We start from the raw sequence: 22,301 nt of genomic DNA on the forward strand, positions 1-22,301 counted from the left end.
TGCTTAATTGGTCCCTGACCCAGCCCTCATCAACCAAGACAGATTCCTCCTCTATCCTGACTTCTTCTGAGGCCTCAGGGGTCCGGGGCTCCTCAGGACAGCCTCCAGCAGTATAGACAGAGGCAAAGAAGGCATTCAGTAACTCCGCCTTCTTTTTATCCTCTGTCTCCAGGACCCCCACCTCATTCATCAGTGGGCCTACATTGCCTCTAGTGTTGGCTTTACCTGCAATGTATTTGAAGAAGCCCTTTCTGTTGTCCTTGACCTCTCTTGCAAGGTTTAATTCCAAGGAGGCCTTAGCTTTCCTAGTTGCCTCCCTACATCCTCTGACAACAGACTTATATTCCTCCCAAGTGGCCAGCCCCTCCTTCCACGATCTGTACACCCTCTTCTTCCACTTGAGTTTGCCCAGCAGTTCCCTGTTCAACCATGCAGGTCTCCTGGTACCCTTCCTTGACTTCCTACCTGTTGGGATGCTCTGATCTTGAGCTCGGAAGAAGCAGTCCTTGAATGCTAACCAACTATCTTGGGCCCCCTTACCTTCTAGTACCCTGTCCCATGGGATTTCTCCTAGCAATTGCTTGAAAAGGCCAAAGTTGGCCCTCCTGAAGTCCACGGTTGTGATTCTGCTAGCTATTCTGGTCCTGCCACATGAGATCCTGAACTCTACCATCTCATGGTCACTACAACCAAGGCTGCCCTCAACCTTCACCTCTTCAACCAGACCCTCCTTGTTAGTAAGGATAAGATCCAGCAGCGCTCCTCTCCTAGTTGGCTCATCCACCATTTGCATCAGAAAGTTATCATCAATGCACTGGAGGAACCTCCTGGACTGAGGATGGCTGGCTGAGTAGGCCTCCCAGCAAATATCAGGGTAGTTGAAATCCCCCATGACAACCAGGCCCTGTAATTGCGAGACTGCTCTCAGCTGCCTGTAGAAGGCCTCATCACCCTCCTCATCCTGATCCGGTGGCCTGTAATAGACACCCACAACAGTATCACCCCTGCCAGCCTGCCCCTTAATTCGCACCCACAAACTCTCAACTCGCTCCTGATCCGCCCCTGGACAGAAAACGTCTAATTTCACGTCTAAAATTGCACCCACAAGAACACATTCCGGTAATCATTAAAAAAATTAGATACAATTAAATACAGCTTTTAGGATTCTAATCAAGATCGGAAAGATAAACAGACTGCTTAATTTCTGACAGCACTTGATGTTTGCCAGATAAAATACTGTGATGTTCAAAAGATTAAAAAAAAAAAATCAACAGAATTCTTCTGAGGGTGTCATCTGGTGCTCATCTGACTCTTCACACTGAACTGATTCAACTCACCCCACAGAAAACAACTCACTCGTTTTGCCTTGTTAGTTTGTTGCCAGTTTAATAAACTGAACCTGCTTATCACCAAGTCAGTCTTTGCACAAGTAACGAACAATAACACCAGGAAAAGTATCTTCCCTTCTCAGTGACAGTGAGTCACATACTGTAGCTTGAAGCAATTCAACAGTTCATTGTAAGTTTTTGAGACTTAGAAAAATTAGAAAATTCAAGACATAAAAAGGGAAGCATGAAAGTAAAGGAAGGAAGCAAGGATTTAGGACAAGTTGCATTATTTCTCGTTTTCTTGCTTTCTATGTGCAGTTTATTCATTGATTTTTAACCACAGTATTGTCCTGGAAACACAGAGACACAAAGTTAGATTATAAATATTTTAATCTATGTAAGGCTTGGTTAAACAAACACTGGCAGTGAGGCAGTCCAAAAACTTCAAAATAAATTTTATATCCCTACTCTGTTTTAATGAAGAGATAAAGATGCACGCACACATTATATTATTATACACGCGCAACTACTTAATTTTGTTGTTTCTAAGTCTCCTAGTAAGGAAGAGGAACTCAATGCACAAGTCCTTTCCCTTTCCACAACTCAGCTTCAGGTATTTACATGCACACGTCACTGGTGTCCTTAGAAAGTGAACTTTTAAGAAGTTCCTCTTAGTCCCTGAGCAGCTGGTACTTAAATGGCACAACACCCTTCTCAAAAAGTGATGTCATCAGTCTCTCAACGTTGTGTTGTATTGCAATTTTAAGTATGAAACAGACAGAACAATCACTTCCCAGTCAGTCTTCTCCAGTGACACACATCACAGCACAAACTAAGCTAGATCACGAATACAAAAATATTAACCTAGATAGCATTAAATTGAAGAATATAAATTTAAAGTGTATTTAGCCAGTTAATGAATACTAGCTTGATTAGGAAAGGACATCACTCCCGGCTGTCCTACCAACTAAAAGCATGAAGAGCCTCAAATAAAACATTCCAGAGGCTCACAAATCTGTTGTTCACAAATCTGATGACAATGTTTCTTAAGATATATCAACTTCATTTTGGCCGGGCACAAACAAATTAAGAACAACATTGTTTTTCCCTTGGTACTACAACTTACTATTTTAGCTCAAGTTCAGGTTGCTGGCATCCCTAAAAATATAAAGGGCTGCACTTGGAATTATTACGTATTCTTATCCATTGACTGAAATGTTGTTTGGGCTTTTTTTAAAGTCAGGAGTGGGCATAGAAAGGACATTTTACAGATCTTCCTCAACTATGCAGCTAATTCTCAGTTACCATAATCACAGAGAAACTCAGTGACACGGGTCCAGCTTCCTACATTCCTGATGAACATTTCCCTACGTCCATGAAAAGGAAAGCTGAACAAAACAATTACTACAGATTACTCTAGAAATATCGCCACATACATTTTAGAGTCACACATGACTGAAGAGCTGACAGAAGATCCTTACAAGAAATACGGCAACAAGCTTTCTTCTATTTACAAATCAGGATGTTAATGTCTGACTCAATTTCACAGAAACTTGTTAACAAATGTTTCTTTAGATTCAATCACAGGATTAGCAGGGAAGAGTATTTCAGTGCCTGCAGACCATTTTATGAAGCTTACGTCCAAAACAGCAGCTAGTAAATTCTACTTGCCGTGTAATTACATCCTGGACAAACTATCCTATCAGCTTTTAAGCTGCTCTACTAAGAAACAACATAAACATTTCCAAAGTTACTGCATTCACTGCTATGCGAAGAATAAATTCATTTTGGAAACATTCTTAACCTCAACCACTACAAAAGAACTTAACACCTTGATTATCCAAATAATTTATTTTCTTCTTGAATAACACATGGATATCATTTTAAAAAAATACACTATGGATTTCCCAATTTTCTCTTCCCTTATGCCCAAAAAGAATGTCCAAAATATTTATAGAAAAAGAGAGGATACTTCATGACACCATTCTCCTCGTCTATACTAAATTTCTTCCAGGAATCCAAAATTACTGATTGCTAAGAACTGAGGATCTATAAGGCTCCGGTTAGGACTTGCTATTCTTTCATCATTTCCAAGCCATTAGATAAATGGCAGTCAAGTGTGACCTGGTCAACTACTGAGTGCTAAAGCACATTATCACACAAGTAGTGTGGGTACCCTTCCCACCTCATCTATCATAAGCTGAAGAACGTGGTGTAGAAGATACCTATTCTCCACTGCATTTCTGGTACAGCTGCCATTTCAAATTACTTCAGAAATCCAGGGTTACAGCAGAACATCTGCCTCAGGATTCAGCCTGTATTCCAAATGTTGTCTGGTTGTTTTCAGCTAGATTAGGAGGAAGAACGTTTTTATTCATCACCTCATTTTTATTGTAGCCTTTTTTGCAGTTTTTATTTCAAAGCACATAATTTTTTCAAGGAAGAGAACGTACTTCGAATCAGAAAGAGCGTGTGTATCAGTACAGAAGGATTCAACCTTGCAGTAGACTCTAAAGGTCCTATTTAACTCAAATATGAACCGCACAAAGCTGTTTAGTAAGAATCATAGTGCTCTAGTGCACTAAAGGGGGCATAAGTAACTGTATAGTTTGGTTTTTAGTTTGACTTTAGTTTCACAAGTCAATTTTAAGCAATAAAAGCTATCTTCTAAGGGTCCATTTAAATTTCTGCAGACAATCAGCATCTGTTTCTAATCAAACCAAGATGATTACCAAAGTAAAACTTTTAATTAGCATTTCTCATCATTTACAAACTGTTGTTCATTACATTTATGAAGGTGAAAATGGACATCCCTAACAGCTAGACACTCTTCAATCACATTTATTACTTAATTCCACAATTTTATAGAACATCACTAACACTATGTGTGCAAATAAATACATGCAATTAAAATTACTGCAGCAAAATGCTAGTTTCCTCCATGACTAACAAAGTAATGCTTATAGTTCAAGGATCCATTAGAGAAGGGTAAATAAAGACTCCTCTTCATCCATCCTGCCAGTGCACAAAAAAAAGCGCACGTACATGTTCTCCCCTTCTTCCAGCCAACATTCCTCCCTCTTAGATTTGTGTTTATACTCTTTCTGTGAATCAAGCTTTATTTAAAAAGTATGTAAGAGAATACTACAATTCATTTTAAGCCTACATGTTTAATCAAACCTCACCCCATGTACCCATCCCTCACAATGTTAGCTCACAAGAATTCAGGTTGCTTTGCAACCAACCCAATTATTTGGTGTTGCAGCCAGTTAGTAAGACTGCTTTGCAAAAGATCTTATTTTGCAAACAGACCTACCAGCTGGCCTACCAAATCCTTGGACTGCAATACAATGGCCTAAAGAGTACTATGTATCGGTTGAACTGGATTCCCTCGCTGCTAGTATTTCTGAGGAAAGAGGTGTCCCTAGGATTTTCTTCCCCTCATACATAACTACAGTCAACTACAAGAGGTAGTTATAAACCTAGATATCAATGGGGTTTTTTTGTTTTATCTGGAACAAAAAACAATTTTAAAAAAGGAACAGTCAATTCTGTGAGAAAGCCGCCACTTGGTTTCACTTAAATTATCTTCTGAAGTTGAATGATTAAACTGAGAAATTTATTACTTCCTTTGAAATTAAGTACTTTAGGACGAGAGTAACCTGTTATGTTTTTTACAGTGTTGACGGTATACGTTTCACTGTCTTTAACAAAATCTGTCATTTTTTAAAAAAAAAAAAAAACTCTACTCCTAAGCCTTTCCACATACAATTTTGTTTCTATTATGCCTTTAAGCACAGAGCTAAGTGACAGAATATGTATTTTCAGCTTACTTTGGGAATAAGGCACTATTTCCCACTTAGACATGCATCACTTCCGACCTTTGCTGTCACCTGTAAAACAAGCATCATTGATTTTCAACAAAGGGACAAATGTAAGATTCAAGTAGCAGGAAACTAAGATAAAATTCCAAACCATTTCCTTCACAAATGCAAACTGTAGCCTACTTGGACGTAGTTACTTGTTTCAGCTTGGCATAAGTTTCCACACAGTAAAATTAAGGTCTAGACAGTTTCCACTTTTAAGCATTTTTCCCCACCCTGTTTGGGAGAGGAAGAAATATTATTTGATGCCTCTGAAATGCAAAGCCATTAACCCAATCAGAAGAACATTTTGGTTTATACACCTGGTACCAAAATGGATAGTTACAGTCACAGCCTTTTAGTGGCTAGACACGACACTGAGTACTTTCTTTTCCTAGATCTATCCTTACTAAGGACACAAACTAGTCCCATTCTCATTAATTCAAATATGACTTTAGGATCTTCCATACCCAATAATGGCAGTCATAAAACATTTTTTCAAGAAGCTAAACTACAAATATTTATACAACTGCCCCACTACTGAGATAAATGCTTTTGAAGAAAGTGTGATAGTGATATCAGAAAGTCTCTCATAGGAGTGCTCTGATCATAAAAATGGAAATTAAACAAGTTTAATTTCTACTGCTTAAAGCTGTTAAAAAAGCACTTCAACTGCAACATCAAAGAGCTACTGTGGAAAAAAAAATTAACTCTAACACTAATGCATTTTGCTTTTTCCGTTTATTTTGCAGTTCTTACTCCTTCCTCTCAAATGCTGGCAGATGCACTACAGAGCTTTAGCTCCCCCAACTGCCTATTCCCATCTGCTGTTCCTTCCTCATTTCTATAATCCAAAGCATTTTATTAAAATAATGTGCTTTGTAACAGCATTTAAAAAATCAAGATGGTTAATTTTGCAATAACTGGCAGTTACCCCAAAATAAGGCATCTAACCTAGAAGTTACAAAAAAAGTCAAAGTTTTTTTTTTAAATTTCCAGAGGCTTTTCAGAGGTGAAGTTCTAAGATAATTTAAACAGGATTTTTTGTGCTGTGGAAAGGAAATAGCAACACAGGAACATGTATTCAAGATGAAATATACTACACTTTGAAGTTTATTTCATCTGCGCACTGCAGAAAGATAACACAGAAGAGAAGCACTGCAGGAAATCTAAATTCAGTTATATATCATCCTTATACCACAGATAAAGACATGATAATAACTATTAATTTTCATTTCTTGTGGAAGCAACAAAGAGGAAATATGCCTATTTCAAGGAACGAACAGTCTGAAGATAAGATGAAGGAAGGGTCACAGGAAATCAAACAGTCAAGATGATGACCAGAACATCACTGAAAAATAAGTTTAGGATAAAACTTTACATTCTATTCCACTCCACATTCCAGTATATCAAGTTAAATTCCTGGAAAGGTACAGCAACAAATCAAACGATCTGATAGCACTTACAAAAAAAACACAAGAGACAACTAACAGCCCACGTAGATCTGTCAAAAAACAGATTGTGTTAAGCCAATCTCACTGCCTTTATGACAGAGCAACAGACCTCAGGGATAGGGGAAAAAGCAGATGTCATATTGTGTCAAAAGCCCTTAAAGTCACTCTCAGAAGACACTTTCATGAGCAAATCACTGAATCTCCTATAACCTGGGTGCAAAACCAATTGGAAAAAGCCACGCATGGGAGAATTTAACTCAAAAATAAAAGGACGTATTAGGCCAAGTTCCACAGTTATTTAATTTTAAACTAAAATTTTAGTAACTAACCTCCGTATTAAAATAGGAGCAGATTACATATTTAAATGCTATGAGGATGGGGACTTTGCAAGGGCTCTAGAGAATGGGATCAGACAAGAGAATCTGGTCTAAAACTGAAGGCTGTATTTCAGCAGAGATGCTTCAAGGTTTTACATCTGAGCCGGTTTTGTACAAACAGAGGAAGAGCTGACTAACCAGGAGTGCTGAGAAAAGCATTTGTGTGACTTCCCCATCTCTGGCTTGAGAATCACTATACCATGCTATTGAGACGGGAGTAAAAAAAATGAAAATACATGAATTTAATCTCTATGTCATCCTAGAATTGGTAATAGGTTCAGCTGGAATATTCTGACCAGCTGACACTGCACTTAAAAAAAGATGTTGCCGCACTAGAAAACGGCAAAGGACACCCACAGAAATGACAAACCACCACACACAAAGAAAGGCTAAAAGAAGAAACAACAAGAAAGCATAATTAGAGTCATCTTATCTGTAGAAGGCAAATACAAAGAGGAATGGAAAAAAAAAACAAACCCTTTCTCAATTAGTGGATAGAACAAGAAGAAATAGACTTACGTTACTGGAAGGTAGTTAGGTTTGACAGTAGGGAAAAAAAGTTTTAATGAAAGTGGCAGAATGATGACCATCACTGTGAGACACGAATATACAGGTGCCAGGGACTCTGCAAGCAAACCTGTGAAGTTTTCATGCACAAGACAAATGAAACAACTGTCATCTTCAAAGTGCTATTGAAAGAGTCAAAGGCAAAAAACAGAAGAAATACATAGCGTTTTGAAAGCAACCACAGAATGTTTTGGTCCACATGAACAGAAAAGAGACTCTCTAACAGTCCCAGAGAGAGACAAAGTCTTACTGGTTAAGATGAACAAGTTTCATGGCAAGTTTTCACAAGAACCATATCAACACAAGATGTATCACCAACCTACAGAGACCTTCAGCTGCAGGTGCTGAAAGGACAGATCTTTCATTTGATGTCTAAGAACAAGTGGTAGGTCTGGGCCAGTTAAAATTATGCAAGGCAAAGCAGACAAAAGGCTGAAACTCAGATTGAGGGCTTCAAAGGAGATACTTCTGACAGTGCCAAGTAGTAAATGGTGTTCCACGGAAAAGTACAGCTTTGCTACACTAAACATAAGCTAGGAGAACATCCAAAAGAGAAAGTGGGAAAGACAAAACTAATAGAAAACAAAGAGCTAGTAGCAAAAAAAAAAAGGTATTTTTAACTATCAGGTAAGGGTTGAGACCATAGTAACAGTGATATCACACATCCATGTGAAAAAGAAGAAAATCTGAAGAACTGAATCCTATTGCCCTCATCACAGAAACCAAACACAGAAAGGGTAAGTTAAAATAATCAAAATATCCACAGCCATACACAATGAGAGAAGAGAAGCATGATGTGTAGACTAGAAAGCAGTTTCAGTAGGGGAAGAAAAAGCTGTAGCTGAGAAACACCAGAAGGGCCTGAAGTTGAAGTTAGGACAAAGAAAAAGCAAGCATTAAAAATGCTAGACGCAGTTAATTTAGTGATGAAGTATTGAATACAATATTGGCAGGAGAGCTCATTACTTGAAGACAGATCGTGAATTGTTACATTTTCTTCAAAATTTAAATCCTGTCAAAAGAAAGATTATGAACGGCTTAAGGGCATTACCAGTTTCACTGAAGCAGACTATGACATGGAAGAATCTCCCAGAATTTAAGAGCAAAATTAGGCATTGCTTCTTTTGAGATTTGTACACAGGAAGTACAAATGCAAGATGCTGAGATGGGTAAGTTACAGAGGGTTACTTTGTGATAGAAGAAGGAGGACTAGACTGATTTAAGAAACAGGAGAGAATAGCAAAATGAGTATGGCAGACCTACTCCAGCAATTAGAAATTAAAGGTCCCAGAATATGTGGCAGTTGTCTAAAAAGGAATTAGATAAGTGACAGTTCCTGTATGAAAAGTTCTATGAAAAGGCAATGAAGAGGAAAGTTCCGTTCATTGCCATTTTAGGGAACAGAAGGACTGAGCAACAGCTGAAGAAAAAGTCAAATTCATGGAAAGAAGGAAGTGTTAATAATTACAGAAATGAACACGCAAGTTAGATTCACAAGAAATGAAAAGAAAGACAATTTAGACTTCTGCTAGTAGAGTTTCCTTTTAAGGAAACATTACTCCAAATACTAATTTACAGTAACTGGTATGTTAGTCACCAGTCCAGGGGACTCCACTTCTAACCACTGAGCAAAGCTAAGATACCAGTATGACTAGGTAACTTTTGACCCAATTTCTCCTTTAATGCTATAAAGCACAAGTTGGCATATATTAGAAGGAAAAAAAAAAGTGTAAATAAAACTGTAAAGAGAATACTCTCATCACTTTTCAAAAATATCTTAAAACAACTGCTGAAAGAAGCAGAATATATTAGAGGTGCCTCTTTATATTTCAGAAGCATGCAAAAATACAGCCTAAGATCTAGGAGTTACTGTGCAATACAATACACATAGACACAGCCTTGAAGGGCAAGAAAAGATAAGCAGCGTATAGAGTGAAGGAAAGAATAAATTTACTCTATTTTTATGGGTTCAGGTTATCACCATCATCATGATTAACCACTTCCCTAGTGTTAGGACCTGTAAGACCAAATATGTGAACAATAGGAAGCTCAACACCTTAATTCAGGAGTTTCTAGTAACACCAATGACCCAGGTACATTGCAGTCTTCCTCAACCTTACAGACACATTGAAAGCTTTTCAGTAACAACTTGTGGCAGTTGACATAAATATTCTGATTATATCAAAAAGGCTATCAGAACATCAAATCCATAAACTAGGATTTATCTCACACTATGAAGGTCTAAAAGCACAATTATAATAAACACGTGTAAGTATGGTCATTTCTCAAGGGCTTCTGATATGGGCATGCATAACCAGCTACAAGAAAAAGGGAAAAGGACAAGTGAAAAGGTTGGGGTAGGAACAGGGGGACGAGTGTGGGGGTACATACGTAGCAGGGCACGCGGAAAACCACACAGACAACCAATTTCACTGATAAAGTCACATGACAAAACGGGGCTTGGGCATAATGTCAACTGACTCCAAACAGGGCTTGTATCTCAATCTATCAGACATAAAACCAGGCAATCCTAACTTAAACAAAGGAAAACATCAGATACGCACAGCTTGCTGCAAGAAAGAGAAATTACTTTCTAGTTAAAGCCAAGGTGTCACTTACCAATAAAACCATTTACTTTATATAACTCCTTCACATACTGAGGAACTTACTTTGAGATTAAAATATTTTCTTCAATGACTATACTATTTAAAGTATTCACTACATTTCCCTTTAAATATCTTAAAAATCTATATTAGTGGTTTTTACTTCCAGAAACTGTCAGGCATCATTGCTGTAATTACGCATTTATAGTAAGATTTTAATGCTTTCATCTCCTAAATTAATGTAAATCTCAACTGCACACCTGTGTTTGCATATTCTCTTTGATGGGCTCTGTCACCTTAAATGTCAGCACTTACTTCTCTTGAGTGCTGCTTAAGGATTTCCTGTGCTCCCTATGTGACTGACTTTGAACATAAGACTATTTAATGTGTCTTGAGAGCTGAAAATTACATGCCATACATAAAAAGCTTCAGTATTTATCTGGATGATGACAGCACTGTCCCTTAAAATAATTTTTTTCTTTCTTTTGTGTTTTTTTTAGAGTACATGAAGTATAGAATAGACTGAAATCATTCTGAAACACCTTCAGAACCATTCCACGATTCTCCTGTTATTATGATAGAAAACCATTCAACATATCAGGGGTAAATACTCTTAAAGTATAGATTAAAAATAAGCAAGCTCTAGAAACAGGGAACAGATTAGTAAGTATTTCTTGCTCACTAAAAACAAAAGAAAGAAACAATTATACAGCAGAATCTTCTTCTCATATTGAATGCCTCATATTAAATTGCCAAAAAAGGCAATGCAGCAGGATTGTCCTCCTTTCAGGACAAGGAAACATCAAAAGCAGGAAACTTTCACATCCGAACATATTACAGAATCACAGAATCACAGAATGTTAGGGATTGGAAGGGACCTCGAAAGATCATCTAGTCCAATTCCCCTGCCGGAGCAGAATTCCCTAGATCATCACACAGGAACGCGTCCAGGCGGGTTTTGAATGTCTCCAGAGAAGGAGACTCCACAACCTCTCTGGGCAGCCTGTTCCAGTGTTCGGTCACCCTCACCGTAAAGAAGTTTTTCCTCATATTTATGTGGAACCTCCTGTGTTCCAGCTTGCACCCATTGCCCCTTGTCCTGTCAAGGGATGTCACTGAGAAGAGCCTGGCTCCATCCTCAGTTTAGCTGCAAGTATGCTGTGGAAGACAGTGTCAAACGCTTTACTGAAATCGAGATAGACCACATCCACAGCTTTACCATCATCTATCCACCGGGTTAAATCCTCATAAAAGGCTATCAAGTTGGTTGAGCATGACTTTCCCTTGGTGAAGCCATGCTGAGTGCCCCTAATGATCCCCCTATCCTTGATGTGTCTAGAGACAGCACCAAGGACAAGTTGTTCCATCACCTTTCTGGGGATGGAGGTGAGGCTGACCGGTCTATAGTTCCCCGGGTCCTCCTTCTTGCCCTTTTTGAAGACTGGAGTGACATTCGCTTTCCTCCAGTCCTCAGGCACCTCTCCCGTTGCCCACGACTTAGCAAAGATGATGGAGAGTGGCCTAGCAATGACTTCCGCCAGCTCCCTCAGCACCCGCGGGTGCATCCCATCAGGGCCCATGGATTTATGGACGTCCAGGTTGCTTAATTGGTCCCTGACCCAGCCCTCATCTACCAAGACAGATTCCTCCTCTATTCAAAGGCTGATAAACTACATAACGCTTAAGTAACATAAACGTATATGACCAGGTGAAAAAGAAGTGAGTCATGGATCCATGTGTGGTGTTTAAAAACGTCTGAACAGCACAAATCTTAAATAATTTATTTTCTAATGCAATACCAACAGCTTTAAAGCATGTAGAAAATAAATTAGAAAATAAATGATGGAAACGAACTAGTTAAGATGGCTAGTCTCAGACAGTACAAAGTACACCAGTCTGTATTATTTTTGTACTATTTGCAGGCAAAACAGCACTTCATTAAAACACCTTCCCCCCAACCCCGCCCAAAAAAAAGTTGAGGTTTGGTGTTCTGATTAAGAGCCTGACACTCATTACACTACACAGAATGCTTTAACCGAAAGGATTTTTCTTTTGAAAATAGTTTCACTATTGTCCCAAACTCTGGCCAAAAAGCAAAAGCTGAAGCAAGTTATTGTCAGAGATGTTGAATACATCCTCCCAGAAGTCAAGAACATTGAGTTTTCCAAACGGAGAAATAACAATAGTAAAATTTCAAATAATCCTCATCAGTCTCTATTCTCGGGCACAACCTCAGCCCTTGCCACCAGTGACTTGACAACCTCTTCTTATCTAACCTAACGTATCCACACTTAAACGAAAGGAAAAGACCAGTGTCATTTATGTAACTTTTGTCCCCCCTACCATTTAGAACTAACTGGAAAAGTATCAGTTGTCAAAGGCTCCACCAGGGTCCCAATGTCAGGAACAGTCTACACACATCTACATCAGAGTTTAAAATACAAGTGTAAATAATTAAAAAAAATACAGAATTTGCAACAAGGGAAACCCATACATTGATGAGTCTGTCATTTCACATTATGGTACAGTTACAATTAACACCTCGTTATCACAAAAATAAAAAATAAAAAAAAAAACAATTAAAAAAACGACCAAGAATGAGGTCCATCATGCCTGCCTTCTACCCTCTTCCTTTCTTGGCATTTTCTTCAATACCACATGCTCTGCCTCTTGCCCATGCTGTCATAAATTGGTAGGATGATATAAACACTAATATTTCAGAGTACTGTAAAATTTTGAGCACCAAACCAATGTTCCAGTAGGCTGAGCAGTACCAGTCCAGGCATCTTCCACACTTGCCAGAAAACAGATCGGCCAAACCTATTTCTTACAAGTGATTAAAATGTAATCTATCAGGTAGTAGTTCAAAACAGTGTCTCAAATATAAACTCAAAGCAAACTTCCATTTTTTTTCAGAAAGTCCAGGTTCCAGAGGCTTCTCAGAAATACGAAAGATGGACAAACTTAATCCAGTGACAGCTTTGTAAAAACATTTCAAGGAAGAACTTACCTAAGCTTCAAACTTTCGTAATTTATACTAAATGTAGAGAAGCTTATTTTCACAAACGTTGTAAAAATTTTGAATTACCATAATCCTGTTCATGTTCAAACACAAATTCATTACACTGAAGTCATCATCTTTAATCTGAATACTTTGAACAGTTTATAGCCTTCCTTTTGCAAGTAAAGGGCATCTTTATAATCAGGTAAAACGCCCCAAAGCAAGTATTTACTTATTTTAATAAATCCTTTCCTATGTATTTCGCTCCATCAACACTATAAATGTCAGTCATAGGACATAAGAAATCCTATTATAAAAGTTAAAACATTCATTTTCATTAAATTTCATTTCTATTTTTAGTTTTAGAAAGCTCTTGCTTTGATTAAAATTCTCTTTAATCATGAGATCAGAACTGCTATCACTTCAAACCCTCAGCAGTTGATTGTCACATAAAAAATTCAAGAAGTCTGATATTTTTTTCTTCTAGTTGTTAACAACTTCATTCTTTCCAAAAAGTTGCTAAATAAGATCTTTGGTGCTAAAGTCTTCAAGTAAGATCTTAACAGCTGCCTAAATATTATCCCTAAGTGGGATTGAAGACTTCTTGATTCTACAAAGCAATAATTCTCAATCCATAATTCACAAAATCTCAGGAATTAGTCTGCAAAACCCCTGCAAAAAATTATATGAATACGTGTCTCACTTTCTCATGCATGTAAGCAAACATGAAAAGGAGAGAAGTGACAGTTACTGAATTCTTAATGTTAGGTTCACTTTGTTGGTGCTGCAAATAAAGACAACTGTAACAAAACTGTACAAGACGATCCACTTATTCCTCCTCCCCACAAAAAAATTGACCAGTTCTTTTATTCAATACTGAGAACCACTTCTTACGGTGGTTCTTAGAATCGTTAACTGGAGATATAGCTACGTCAGAGTACATCGATGTCTGAACTTCAGCAGCTCTGGCCTATCTCAGATTACAATTCTGAAATGCAGAACCATTATCTAGAAAATGCAAGGCATCTGTCTTCTCTTTAAAGAACTTTAACTTTCTTAGGATATCTTAAGCAATTAAAATCCCATAGTAGAATTTCCATCCGTTTACCAATATAGAAACCGAATTGTAATATCAGAACTTAATTCCTTTTCCCGAAGACTATCCCCTTTTCTAACAGGTGGAGCACAAAGCTTGGTTGCAATCATTTCATGCACAACAAGGCATGACAACATTGTAACTCCTAACAGAGAAGTATGAAGAGGATAGTTCATCTTCATTTTCTTTTTAAAGCCTTTTACAAATACAACATTGAGAAAAAGAATACTGCTTTTACAGTGGCCTTACTTTTTAGTGCACAGAGTACATAGCACCACAGAGTTTAGACCTGTTTCAGATACATATAGAATTCCTTAGTAATATTAAAATGTTTTATATATGATACCACAAGGAGGGATTAGTTTTGCTTAAATCCCCACCGGAATTGGAAGAGAGGGGAAACACAGAAGCAGGGAAGTAGATTTTCAATGAAATGATGCTTTGTTGCCTCAACAGGCGTAAGAAAGCAATACCTTCTTAATCATTTTGACATATTGAAGGCACATTCAACAGCACAGAACCAAGCCACGCTCCCAGCTATTTACAGCAACCTGTGAACATTAATTTATTCTCACAAGCCTGAATGCTGAAACTCTGACAGGACAATAGGAGACTCAGGAATAAGCAATGGAAATACAGCTCCACAAACACACAGTTTGCTGCAAGTCTGTTGAACCAAAGAATTACATTTCTAATGGTCTCTTGAAGACCCAGGAAAGCCCACGTGTTACTGTTTAGCTAGACAAATCCATTCTCAACACTGCACAAGCCATCTTTCATCATCAACATGCACTGGTGCCAGATCTTTCAATCCAGCAACATATAACGCGTGTCAGCCACATATTTTAGAGTATTCTTCTAATTAAGCAGTATTTTAAGAGAAAGTTTTTTTCAGCAGAGTGATGATGGTACATTAATTTTTATTAATTTAAGTTTACTCTGAGAGCTACAGGCAAAGCTGGAGCTTTCAAACAAAATAGTTCATAGCTACAATGCAAAATTCTGTTGAAATCATCAATGCAGAAACTGCAACAGACATTTTCCTTTAATCCACTCAGACAAACATAGCAGTATATAACAGCAGGAACTCTTTTGTAATATCCCTAAAGCATCTCAAAAACAACAGTTGTTTGTCTACACAGATTTGGTATTTTCAAGGTTTTTCATAAGCTGGTAAAGAACTAGAATGAGTGTAAGTCAAAAGGGAAAAAAAGCTTTGAATCGAAGATCTAATTAGAAAGCAACAACTGTGGAACAAGAGCATTTACAGAATTTTGGACACAACTTATATTCTGCATTCTCCATAGCATGTACTTCATGGGGCAAAATCAAATGGTCTATTAAACAAAGAGAGTATAATTTACACGTATGTGCATGTATAAAGTCTACGTAACAATAAAACTGTCATTTAGTTGTACGTCTTTTTTTTTTAAATTATATCCTTCAACACAGTAGGCAATTTTTAACTACACTATCCAATACCAGCTTTTTTTTTTTTAAGCTAAATCATAGTCTTGGTTACACATCTACAGCTCCAATAACTCACACAATATGGACAAACAAGCAGAATTGAAATGATTTTTAGCATGTACAAACATACAACCATGTGTCAGAAATATACTTGCAAAGCAGAAGCCTATTATTTTAATGTTAATTAATTTTAATAATTATTTTAATTATTTTAAGTGACAACTACACAAAAAGTTACGTTCTTGAGCAATCCATAGAGGATTTTCATACTTTGATTATTAAATTTTAGTTATGTCCTCAACAACTATCTTAAGTATTCCTTTAATGCATGTCTTGTTAATTTTCACACAGTTTTCCAGTTGTCAGTATTCATGAAACAGTATGATGTACAAAGTCCCCAGGTCACTGTGGTTTGCTTTGTTAGCTATAGCAAGAAGCCAACATCTTAAAAGTAGTTCACAGGTTGCAAAGGTTCTAGAGCAAAGTTTATTTATAAAGACATATGTTGACCAAAACTATTTTCCAACCCGAGTCAGCAATCTGATGAGAATGGATTGCACACACGCTTCAGGTTAGAATCAAACATAGCCATTGTTTTCTTATCACTGAAACCTTTAAGGTGAATTATCACACAATTCATGACTTACATGTAAAAGAAAGCAAGGTAATTCTGACTTGAGTGTTATCTGCCCTGATGGAGAGATGACACATAGAAATGCTATATCTGAAGAACACAGACTAGATCTAACCTGTCCAGAATCTTGATTCAAAAATACTTATCAGCTTTCGGAAACATTGTTAATTTACCTTTGTAACTACACATTTTTTCAGTTAAGTGTTGGTTGACCGAAGCAGACTGAGCTTCTCTTGTTGCAGAACAAAATTATGTCACTTAATCTTCGTTTCAGTGGCATGCACACTATTCTCCAAGTTCAGAAATTCTGTGTGGTTGGTTTTTTAGAGCCATAACTGCACTTTTTATTTTTTAATCAGAAGTACTAAAACTATCTTAATGAGAATTTTAGAAAACAACAGGCACATGCAACATAACATAAATACAGAAAGTAACATACTTACAGCTTCAAATGATAAGTTAACATGTTCCAGGAATTTGTGTCTTAAACCGTCAGTTAGTTCATTGAAGCGGTACCGCAAGAGATCCATTTCTTGTTGAAGAAACCAACGCCTAAGATCCTCACTGCAAAGAAATAATCAAAAAAACCCATAATACGTTTTCTGATTATGCATTCCCTCTTTCTTCATAAACTAGATGTCAAACCTAGTGAACATAGCATTGAATGTAACGCTGACTTTGGCATGAGACCCACAATCTGAGGAGCTTGGAAGAGAAGGCAGGAAACCTTGAGGAAGGAGCACTAAATCAGAAAAGACTTGTGAAGACAAAATACACAAAGAAGCATGACTGCAGATGTTTTGGAAGAACAGAGGTAGCCCATCTCAACACTAAAAATTGCTCTGTAGGTATCAAAGCTGTTAGCCTCTTTTAAATAGTACTCACCATTTCTTACTTGTTTTAGATAAGAATAACCAACTGCAGATAACTTCCTCCAGTATTTAAAGGACAGCTTTTTTCTTCAACATGGCACAATATTTCTTCATTGTACAATTAACATCACAATTAACCTGATGAGGCAAATACATTATGAAGCCTACTTCTTTTAATTCTCACTTTTGGGGTATCGCCAGCTGAAGGTACATGCACACTTCTCGGATACTGTAACAACAGTGCTCTATGCTACACAACAAACAGCCTGGAAGCAGGCAAAAGGAAAATATATGACAATGAACTTGGGCGAGGGACACAAACAGAACATCTAACGCTTGACAAAAGAGCAAAAGGGGTTTAGTAACTGCAGGTGAGCAAGAAGAATAAACAAGAACACAGGGACAGGATCAGTGGACAGCACAAAACAACACTGAAGCCAGTCCCCAAGTACTCTAAGGACTCATATTACTCTTGACATCCCAGCACTCAAGATTCACAGGCATCAGCACACTACTGAAAGCTCTAGCAAGAAGGTACCAGAATACTAGTGACAAAAGCCACCCTGTATATACACACACAGAATGCAGATGATACCGTATCCTCGCTATTGGAGGGCATTCTTTTACAGTGTCCTCCGAGAGCTACACTATGGGCTACTGCCATGACAATTCACAGAGCACAGAAATACTGCAGTCTTACATGTTCTCCTTACAATATTTAAGCACCATGGAACCAGTGAATTACAACGGAGCTGTTGTGGTTTTGTGGACAAAACCTCTGCTTGAAACATGGCTTGGAGAAAAGTAATTATTATTCAATTTATAATTCCAGATGGAAAGGCTCTGTTGAGGTGCTTTGTAAAGTATAACCCTGTGCACAGTTTCAGTGCTTGGGATGTATTAATAATCTGTGCAACTTAAAATGGAAGTTAATGCCTTTATGACTGATCTTCTGCAGTTCTTCTGTGATCATCTGGGACAGTAACAAAATCCTAGGATGTGAAAATTTTACTCTTTTCCTAATTCATCAGCTTTACACTGTATTTGTGCTCCTAAGCAAAAAAAAAATTAAAAAAAAATTTTTAAAAAATCAAGCATATATAGTTCCTTTGGAGGCCAGCCAGTCTCTTATTCTTCCTTTCCTTCAGGAGAGTAGATCAAAGGCTGTAATCCCACCTACCCACTTAAGTTACCAAAACAAGAAAATATTACTGTTATCTCTAATACAATATACACACCTACCCGGATTCTTCCTACAGTTGACAAACTAGCTGATGAGCTGGCTTATATTACTGTATATCTCCAGCATATACTTTAAAACTGACTTTCCTAGGAACATCATCATTAGGGCATTATTTATGTTCATTTTTTTCCTTATGTCTTCAGAAAATTTTACATCATTTCTAAGCCCAAATCACATCTTATACTCATTATTAACATTTAAAAAAAAATTGTACACTCTCATTCCAGACACATATTAGTAATAATACTTATTATCAAAACCACAAGCTTAACTGAAAAGCAATGTCACTGTCACTAGGCAACTAACCAAGCTGCTGCTGAAGATGAGACAGTTGCAGGTAGTTGAAGCGTAGATGTTAGGAACGTCTCCTCGTTTTTTGCCACTTAACTTTTTTGTGTGCAAAACACTCAACAGTTTAAATCAGATCAGTAGATTCCCGAGTAGAAAAATAATATGAAAGAATGGGCTCTTTCATATCAGCGAACAGCGCTCAGGGCCAGGGGGGAATCCTCTTCACCCCCTAAGGAGTGATAGGAAAGACCAGCATATTTGTTATGAAGGATCGACATAGAAGTACTTTAGAAAGACATGAAAATGCTCCTAAATCTGGAATCTAAGACTAGTAGCTCACATTCCACAACTAAATATGAGACTTCAGTTACCAGCAACTTAATGTTAACTTGTGAAAAGCCTGGGCATGGGCCAGAGCTCTGTTTTACTAGGGAACCAACACCGGAAGATTCCTCAGAGTTTATGTTTCAAAAGACAGCAAGGGGAACATGGGTACAGAAAGCACACAAAAGTAAATGCTAGTCAACCTAAGAGGCAGCAATTTCAGCACACAAGTCTAATTTATCATATAGAAAAAAAATGGCAGGAAGTAGAGAAAAGGTCTTGCTAAGTTTGATAAAGAACTTATGTCTTTGTTATGTGACACAGACAACAAAAATTTAAAAAGCACAAAAGTATGTTTGAAAGTTTCCTGAATAGAAAAGAACATTTTGCTGCCAGAGAGGAGGCAAGATTTATTTCTTCCATCTTAAGTAAAGTGAAGATTATGCTCTTGTGACTTCCAAGATTATTCATCACTAATCTGATAAAGTGAAGAGAGATGCCAGAGACAGAAGCAGAAATGTATGGTCATGGCCAACATGCAAGTAAAATTCTCTTTAGAGCTGTGCTTGCCATGAAAGTGAATAAAACAAGATTATTCTATTTCCTGGTCTTGACAGATATAGTGACATTACAAGAGATGTGAAAGAAGGGTATGGATGAGACCGTTCACTCAAGACTGTATATACCATATCTTAGCAACGTTATATAGGAATAAGCTTTAAAGTTTTGTATTTCAGAAGGCAGAAGAAGGACAGTTGAGAGATGACGACTACATTACAAATTTAACTGACCACAATGGTGGAGCTGGCCTCTTCAGATCATGTGAAAACCAAACCAAAACAATCCACTTTATAAGTGAGGACCGACGCAGATTAGAAAAAAAAGTTGATGTAAACTCGTACCCCTGGGTGGCACTGTTGGCCAACTGGAAACTTAAAAAGGCGGTGTCGCAGGAAAACAGGCCTGTAAAAACACAACTGCCTGGCAGGACACAGCGAACTGAATTCAACCTAGTTTGTAGTTATGTCTATTTAAGTACACTTTTTCAAACACTCCTACCTTAATAACCCTCATCAATTAACCTAATGATCTGTGCCAAGCTTATTTGTCTGACCTAATATGATAAACACTTAGAGAACAGTATATTCTATCTGCCTCCCAGTTTTATCTTTTGGGGAACCTGCCAGTTTTAGAGCATGAAAATATCTCATCCCTGAAATAGCCGCTTTTCAAGAGAGAACGGAGAATGCTGAATACACGGTCACCTCACAGTGCCTAAGATGCTATTTTCCATTTTGTGAGTAAGCACTAAGTCCACCTTTTCAAACAAACAAAAAAAAGCTAGTTTAAGTGCAAACTGACTATCAAGCTGCTTTATTGAAACACTGCACCAAACTATCCGTGTATAAACAGGAACACAAAAATACATTTCCAAGTAGTTTAAAAAGAGTGCCCTGGAGCCCCATTCAAGGCCCCTCCTCCCTAAGAAGGGGTCTTTCTGCTTAGACTACAAAGCCAGGCTTTTTTCCTGCTGATTCTGTCACCCAAAATAGCTTGTATTCATTTATGCACAGTGGTTCACCTTCAACAAGCTGCCCACCTCTGCCCTGCCTATAGTCTTATTCTTAAGATACTTCCCTGAAACACAGGGTTTGAACCATGTCTCCCATTTATTTCCTAAGCAAGCACTGCAGTCAAACAAGCACTCATACAAAAGATGAGGATCTTCTTTTAAAAAGATAGCTCGCAGAGAAAAAGAAAGCAGTCCAATTATCTGCATCTATCACTAATTCCAGGAGATTCCAGAGCTGTTACAGAGATGCAGAGCAGGGGGGTAAAGGTATCACATCAGTGACAAAAGCAAACGTTTAGCCAAGTCCCTGCTTGTTTATTTCTGACTGAGGCAGCCTTTCACTCAGCATGCTGGCCACTGTCATTCACATATGCCTTCCTCCCTTCTCAGCAGTGGACAAAGCTTAGTGAATTCCACTCCTCAATCAAATAGCTCACCTTTAGGCTTTTGCTACATGGCTTGTACTGCCTTCTGTGAATCTGACCCAAACTCATTTCTCCTGAAGCCACAAACCAACCAAAAACAGATGCCTCGAATACCAGATCAGACTCTTGCCACCAGACAATTCTACCTTCCAGAACAGCAGAACTTTCTTCAAATGTGTCACTACCAACACCCTCAAAGTGTCTCATCTCCCACAGAAAAGCAAGGGTCCCACCTAAATAATAACTAAATGCTTAAAGTTTTACAAGAGAGAATAATGGAAACCAAACTGACTATTCAAAATGCCACTAGCTGCATAATAAGAAACATTAAGTTTTCAGGGGCTTTTTAGTTCTAGGCTACTTAAGGATACTACCTTTTATGGGTTTTTGATAGAAACTTACAATATAGGTAAAGCAAGATATTTTCTTGTAAAAAACAGCAGGACCAGTATGACTAAGGGAATTTATAAAAATAAACACAACAAATATAAGCACTGGTGTCTTCCTTTGGCCTGCACCTGGGGCTAAACAATAACAGTTTTTCTCTCACCCAATGTCCCTTCCCCAACCAAGGAAGGGAATCAGGAAAAAGAGAGAGACTCCTGGGTTAAAGTTGAACAGATTTAATAAAATCAAGAAACCAATATCAGCAATAACACAAAACACACAAAATTATGCTTAGCTACAGAGTTGCAGCAGGTTGTTCCAGGAATGCCAATTGTTGGGACCGAGAAAAAGGGAGGAGAGCAAAAAGGGCCCCACCTCTCCCCAGCAAGCCCTCCCTTTTATAGTGAACTTAATGTTAATGATACAAAATACACCTAGGGGCCAGCCTGAGTCAGCTGCCCTGGATTTAACTGCTAAGGGCCTTGATCACCATGGCTGGCCACAAACTGAAACAAAAATCCCAATGAAACCAGGACAACTAGAAAGAAACCAATATTACATTTGTTATTCATAATCACAAATAATACATGTACAATAGAGAAGGGTAAAAGGAATTTCAGTTGTAATTCTGTTATTTAAATTGCTCTCTTCTTTCAGGGTTTTAAACTACACTATCACTGTCATCACAGTGAAGGCTGCTATTGATCTTCACATCCACAAACTGTTCCTCATTGTACATGCATCACAGATCTAGCTGGTTCATAGATCACATACATCAACAAACTGTCTTCAG

The 22,301-nt window shown here is 37.8% G+C and overlaps 1 protein-coding gene across 1 annotated transcript in view; it reads right to left on the bottom strand.

Moving 5' to 3' along the window:
- PRIM2 (DNA primase subunit 2) overlaps nucleotides 1-22,301 on the bottom strand; it is a 144,282-nt gene that overhangs the window by 119,184 nt on the left and 2,797 nt on the right. Inside the window, exon 5 of the mRNA XM_068408980.1 lies at nucleotides 16,837-16,957. Within this exon, the coding sequence (XP_068265081.1) occupies nucleotides 16,837-16,957 (121 nt within the window). The remainder of the gene's footprint in view (nucleotides 1-16,836; nucleotides 16,958-22,301) is intronic.

The sequence above is a fragment of the Nyctibius grandis genome, chromosome 1, assembly GCF_013368605.1.
Source record: "Nyctibius grandis isolate bNycGra1 chromosome 1, bNycGra1.pri, whole genome shotgun sequence".
Lineage (NCBI taxonomy): Eukaryota > Metazoa > Chordata > Aves > Nyctibiiformes > Nyctibiidae > Nyctibius > Nyctibius grandis.